Below are 6,792 nucleotides of genomic sequence, written 5' to 3'. Positions count from 1 at the left end.
TGGTTTATTAAAAGTTCTGCAGGCAAAATGTCAGATTTTACTAAGAGATCTGTAGATCTCTCAAACTTTTCATCTTTTGGTTCTCTTATAGGTGAGAACAAATCGTGGTCTCCTCGAGACTCATACCCAGCACTCGGACGCAAGCGCTCTCATTTCATGGCACTAAGTCCCTGGGGGCGCTAAGATCAATGTTCTATTACATACTTAATGAAGTATTAGTGAATATTTGATTCAATCTATAGCCAGATATGTCAAAAAGCAACAATCAGTATGCAGTACACTTCACTTTTTTTTCGCTGAGTGATAAACTACCCGCAACTACCCAAGCACCCAATCAACAACTCAAACAAAAATTGAAAACTGAAAGCCAACAAGAAACGGATCCAAAATGGTTTATGCAAAGGGAGGGTGCCAAATGAAACAAAGTTTTGGACCAATGAGAAACATTTCCGCAGCTTACGGGCAATCAGGGTACTTATATCCGGGGTACAGCCAGGGGATGGTCGGGTGCTTTTGTACTGGCAAACAGCCGCTGGTTGTTCGTTTTGGTTATCCCAGTCAGAACGGAAATGCATATCTGGGGTTTCCGGATTACCAACCAGGATACGACAGGGGTGTTGTTGGGATTCATAAGATTAAATAAAATGTGACAACACCGGTTTAGACCTCTACATAAGATACTTGGGTCTTTCCCATTATAGCCCCCCATGAAATTATAGCCCCCTATTATGGTATATTTACCATTATTGGGGGGGGGCTATAGGTCATCTGACCACTAAGCTGGGGGGGGGGCTATAATGGGAAAGACCCAGATACTTGGATTAAAAATGGTATGGAAAGAACATGCTCGGTCCAAATAGTTTAAGTACAGACTTGATATCGGTGAATACTTGCACTTTAGCTCAACCCTAGTTTTGATGCTGTATTTTTGCTCGACTCAAATCTACTAGCCATAAGAGAGGTGATAACAGCCTCGAGGTTAAGAAAACTTTGTTTTTTAGGCAAAAAAACTGAGCAAAACATAAGCCGTCGAAGTCTGAATTTGCGGTCAGAGGACAAAATTGCAATCTCAAAATTTTCCGGTTTCTGAGTGGCACAAGGCATTAATTTTATTTTTGAAGCCTAAAGCTAATTTTGTAATCTCCTTTTAGAGCCGATTCCTCAAACCCCCGTAGTGGCTTTTGAGGGTGTAACGCAACTTTGCTCAAAACACAAACCTCAATACCGTCGGTTGCCATGTAGTTATTGGCGACCTTAACAGGTTTGTAAAATGACTCGAATTTGTAGATTAATTCCCTTTTATAATCCTAATGCATAAGTGAGAGCGTTTCAAAACGGATTTCGCTTTGACTTTTATCTTTGCCAACTTTCATGAGAGTATTTCGCGTATATGATATGAAAAGAACATCCTGGAGCTTAAGGCAATTGCAAGATAATTATGAAACCATTTTAGTAGGCAGAATCCAAAATTCCTAAATCTGTAAAAATTTATATAGCAACGGCATGTATTGCTGCGAATTTTCGATCTCGCGCCATGAATAAGAAGAACTGGCATTGTAGAGTCTGCCAGTGTAGAGATCTGGCAGTAGAGATAGATGAAGTGGAAGCTAGGTATTTTTTACAACATCGAAGTTATCAGCATCTCTGGTACCATTGGAGGTAACGGTTAGCAATTTTTCTAAAAAAAAATAGAAAAACGAAAAGTAACAAAAGTTTCAATTCTCACAATTTTTGCTAATCTTAACAAGCAAACATTGTAACGAGTTTTCGAACAGTCAGCGCAGCAATTCTCAAAGAAAACATAATTGGTTTGAGAAAACACAAGGGAACATGTTCAAATTTTTTGTCATATCTTTTGTACATCAGAAGAGTGCTAATTTTCGAAGCTACAATGACATCAGTGAGAAACCATCTGCAAATACCATTGTATTCTCGCACCAAAGGGGGCCCTCCATAGGTGTGAACACCTTTCACTTGAGGGCCCAAGTGAGTGCTAAAGAATCTTGAATGCACGGTTGATTAGAAAACTGTTTCAAAATCAACGTTACTGAGTTGGTATTTTTAAAATAAATTCCTAGTTTGCTTCGGGGATAGTTGCACTTTGCGTTCACTATTTGGCTCATACCTATTAGGTTTAAGCCCAGAAAGTAGTTTAATAGTTTTGACCCATGGCACACTACTGAGTGTCTTACTTTTGTATGTAGATTTTACAAGAGGTACCTCAAACAGACCCAAGCTCAATCTTCTTGCACTTACACACTGCTCATCTTTAGCATTAAAGAGATTTCAGACTTCCAGTTGGGCAACTGTTCGTAATTGCTTATTTAAAAAACTTCAGAATTTCAACTGCGTACATATCGTACACATTTGACGCTTCAGTCAGCTCAAATAAATAACCGATCTGAGCTAGCTTCGATTTGAAAAGAATATTTTCCAACAAAATTTTTTGCTTTTTAAAAAAAGTAATGAAAGAGCTATTATACTCAGCCATACACTAAAAAACGATATGGAATAATAGGATTTATATAAGCCTTGTAATATCGAGTGAGAAACTTTCTTGATACCATTTGGCGCCATCTTAAAAAAAAGAAATATTTTTGATACTTTTGTCAATACATTCTATTCATGATGCAGAAAAATTAGCATACAGTGAATGGTTATACCCAGATAAAAACACTGTTTTGCCTTTCTGATACTTTCTTGTCCAATATAACATCATGGTACGGTAACCCAATCATAAGGTTGGTTGGTTTTGATCAATTTCGCTAGAAACTGCAACAATTGGAAAAAAAATCATTATAAAAAGAATTGGTTCTAAGCTGATGATCTTTTACTATAATACTGTATATCTATTACCCTATAACAAGAACACAGAAAAACTGGTCCTCTTTTTGTAATTAAATTCTAAAAAACGGGTCAAATAAAAAATTATGATAAAACACGAAAATAATGTCGAACAAGTTTGATTCATCTTCATTTCACGGCTCCTAATGAGCAGCAAAAAAATCTAAAATAATTTGCTTTTAGCTTCAAAAAATTAAAATGCGCCTACAAAATATCCAAATACATTCTACAATTTCACTTGTTTCAAATAGTTGCACTGTGTGGCTTACCGGCCTCGCTTCAACCCATTGACAACTTTATACGTTGCAAAGCAGTAGTCTGATATAACCAAAAATTGTGAGTAAAGCTTACAGTAAAATTTGTACACGTTTTTTGATACTGTTGGTTCCTCTGCTATCGCTATTTTTCGTTATAGTCAGGTTTTAACTTAACACTTTTCTGGTGTGATAATCAATGCAACAACCTGTCAATTAATTTATTTGTAAACTCTTTCAGAAAAGCGACGTTGAGTTCTAATAATTATGAAGCATTTATAACGTTTTTTACCCGGGTCGAGGTTTGGCGGTGAATTTTTGTAAGAATTGCAGTGAAATGCGGTGAAAACGAAAATTTTCAGATGGTTTTTATTACTTTTTTGCAGTGAATGCAGTGAATCGCGGCGAGTTAATTATTTTCACCGCGTTCTCAGTATTTCTACAAAAAACTAGCTTCCTGACACGGTTTCCAACCTCTTACCTCCTGCATGATTTCAGTTTTTTGTTCCACTGCGCCAACTGTCACTTACTTGTAAGATATTTCTCGTGAATCTAAAACAGATTTAGTAAACGTTCGAAAGCAAATGCGATGAACTTCGCGGTGAATTTTTGAAAGAAATGAGGTGAAGTGCGGTGAAATATTTTTTTCACCGCATTCCCCTTAATCACTGCATCTCTTGAAGAAATTCACCTCATTCATCGCACTTCTTACGAAGATTCAACCAAAAACCTCGACCCGGTATGCATTGTACAAATGGAGCTCGAACTTATTTTTTCATATATAAGAATAAAGGCAACAAAATTTGTGAGATCGACAAAAAATTTTCAAATTCTGTCTATAAAATTTCTGCTCAAACTTTTTGAGTGGTAATTTAAAAATCACCATTCTGGGTTTGAATGCTTATTATCAGAGCGATCTGAGTTTATATATTATGTTAAAGAAAAACAAATTCTTAATTTCCTCTAATACACAAAATGCAAATGGTAAAGAGGAGTTAAGAATATATCATTATGTAAAACTAAAAAAAACGTTAAATTAAATATTTAAAGAACTTGACTTTACATCAGTAAAAGCGAGCTAAAAATTTGTTTGCACAATTTTCTAAGTACAACGTGAGGATTCAAAATGTTATTAAAATTTAAAATATTTACCAAGAACACCCCGCAGATATAACTATCCTCAAAAATTTGGGATACACGACCCTTCATTGTACCAAAACCCGACCGAAAGGAGACTTCTAGCTTCAGCGCGAATTCTCTCCCGTGCACGCGATACGAGTATACAACCCACGACTGTTCCGGTGAAGCCGGCTGCGGAAGCCAAAAAGAAACCGAAGAAAACTCGAAAAGTTCAAAAGAAAAAACCTAAAGATGAACCGAAAGATGAGAAAAAGGCTGCAGGGTAAGTTCCCTCTGGGCTGGTTCGAACCCCTCACTAGTCTGAAGTTTTTGCACAATAAAAGTTTCTCTAGCCTATGCCCCCCATCTAAATTGATTGCCTCGACATTGGTTCGGGAGCAATTCGTCCGATGTTATTCGGTGTATATTTTGTCGTATTTATTGGCCTTTAACAGTGATAGCTTCATGAGTAATTTTCAGCATTGAAAAAAGTATTTTCAGGTAAAGTTTGCGACTAAAAGATGAAATTGATTACCCGTTCCGCACTTCCTGTGTTACCTGCAGTGATCATATACGATGTCACAACGTATATTATGCATGAAACTTATCTTCCTGGAAATTATATATGATTTTTGCAGTAAAGCTAGGAAGTAAAACACAAATTACCGTTTTATAGGTTTTTAAAAAGCCATATCAGTAGAATCGGTCGACATACGACCTTTTTAGCATCCTAAACGGCCTATATGAACCCAGAAGAAGTCCATTCTCTTAACATTTTGCTTTATTTATTAACAGTAGTTAATAGTGAAGATAAAAGTAAAAAATATTAAAGTAAAAATTAATATATTAATTTTTTACTTTAATATTTTTTACTTTTATCTTCACTATTAACTACTGTTAATAAATAAAGCTCAATTTGGGTCTGGACCAAAACATGGGTAGTAAAGACAGTTATTAGAAACACATAACAATAGTAAAGACAGTACAATAGAAACAGTTATTGGATCAGCGATATGTGTGACGTCATACAATTTTGTTCTGCCATAGAGTCAAAAAAGGAGAAGCTGTCAAAGCCGCCCCACCTCCGCCACCATCCCCAATTATCTCCAAAAGGAATTCCCTCAACATAACTGTACAGAGAACATGTCAAACTACACTCAACGGGAATGTAGTCTGAACAAAGGGAATGAGCTATTCAATCCCTCTTCACGTACATAATTGGATCTTTCCGCCTAAGATCTAGCCGCCAACCCCCCCCCCCCCCCGCTCACTCTCTCCCGTTCACCTCACATAAGTCACCAAGATACCGTTGTTATACAATAAAAGCGGAAGCTACATTTCTAATTTTTTTAAAAAAATAATTTTTATGTAAATTTTATGTCAGCAGCGGTATGCGAACAAAGCAGTAAAGGAAACTAATTATAAAAATTCAGCGTTTTTCAACGCCATCTGTGCACTTCTGTTTAATTGTCCACGCATAATCTTGTTTGTTACATAACTAGAGAGTGCTCTCATTTCTCAACCCGGCAAGTCCAAGTCCCAGACCAAAGAGACTCCTGATCAGACCATCTTCTGCACTTGAAATCTGCGCCTGAAATTCTAGAGTTCTGATCCTTGGTTCGAAAGTCTGGACAAGGGGGGTCTGAATTAAGTCTGATCAGAGGTTTTATGGTTTAAAATGATCTAATCAGAATTATCTATGTCCAGTCTAAAATGATCTATGTCCAGCACTCACAAATCTGATCAGAGACCGCCTCCAACGCGTAGAAATCTGATCAGTTCTCGTCAACCGGAGCTGAATAAATCATGTTAATTGTTACCCTAGGAATAACATATTATCGAAAACTTACTTTTATTGTTCCGACCCACTTTAGTGGGGGAGGAACTATATACTCAAATGGGTTTTTTTTTGTTCAGTCAATTTTGGCCGATCGATAGAATCATCGCTGAATAAATCGGTGAACAGACAAAACAGTCCCCAATAGCAAAATATTCCCAGACAAAAGAGTCCCAGACAAAACAGTCCCAAAAAAGCAGACGAAAGGGTCCCAGACAAAATAGTCCGAACTAAACAGAGTTAAACATATGCACACCAATTAACACAGGAACCACTTAAGATATTCATATAATTGCAATTCATTGAACTGTCAATTCATTGAAATATTAAGCTGATTACATAGTTTTATCCAAAATATATTTTTGAAACAACTTTTTGGTGTAATCCTCGTTCATATCAATTAAAAACAAAGCATTCAGAAAATTAACTCATAGATTATGGTTGTTAATTGTTTCTAGATTACTTTTTACAATTATTTCGATATTTATTCGGGACTATTTTACCTGTTTTGTTGGACTATTTTGTCTGGGACTGTTTTGTCTGGGAATATTTTGCAATTTGAGACTGTTTTGTCTGGGACTGTTTTGTCCGAACACGGAATAAATCATGTTAATTGTTACCCTAGAAATAACATATCGAAAACTTACTTTTATTTATGATAAAGGATAAATTGACTTTTAAAAAAGGATTATTAATTGCAACATTTTTCACTTTTCGTATTAGCACACAATAACAAAA

General features: G+C 36.1%; 1 protein-coding gene across 1 annotated transcript; it reads left to right on the top strand.

The window, feature by feature from the left end:
* The first annotated feature begins 276 nt into the window (after window positions 1-276).
* Window positions 277-5,735, top strand: LOC142338214 (uncharacterized). The gene is made up of 3 exons (XM_075387869.1): window positions 277-612; window positions 4,267-4,500; window positions 5,265-5,735. The coding sequence occupies exons 1-3, from the start codon at window positions 389-391 to the stop codon at window positions 5,392-5,394; spliced, it is 588 nt and encodes a 195-aa protein (XP_075243984.1). The 5' UTR covers window positions 277-388; the 3' UTR covers window positions 5,395-5,735.
* Window positions 5,736-6,792: the final 1,057 nt, after the last annotated feature.

This window comes from Convolutriloba macropyga, chromosome 4, assembly GCF_964194025.1.
Source record: "Convolutriloba macropyga chromosome 4, txConMacr16.3, whole genome shotgun sequence".
NCBI classification, from domain to species: Eukaryota; Metazoa; Xenacoelomorpha; order Acoela; family Convolutidae; genus Convolutriloba; species Convolutriloba macropyga.
This window is presented reverse-complemented; position numbering and strand designations above follow the sequence as displayed.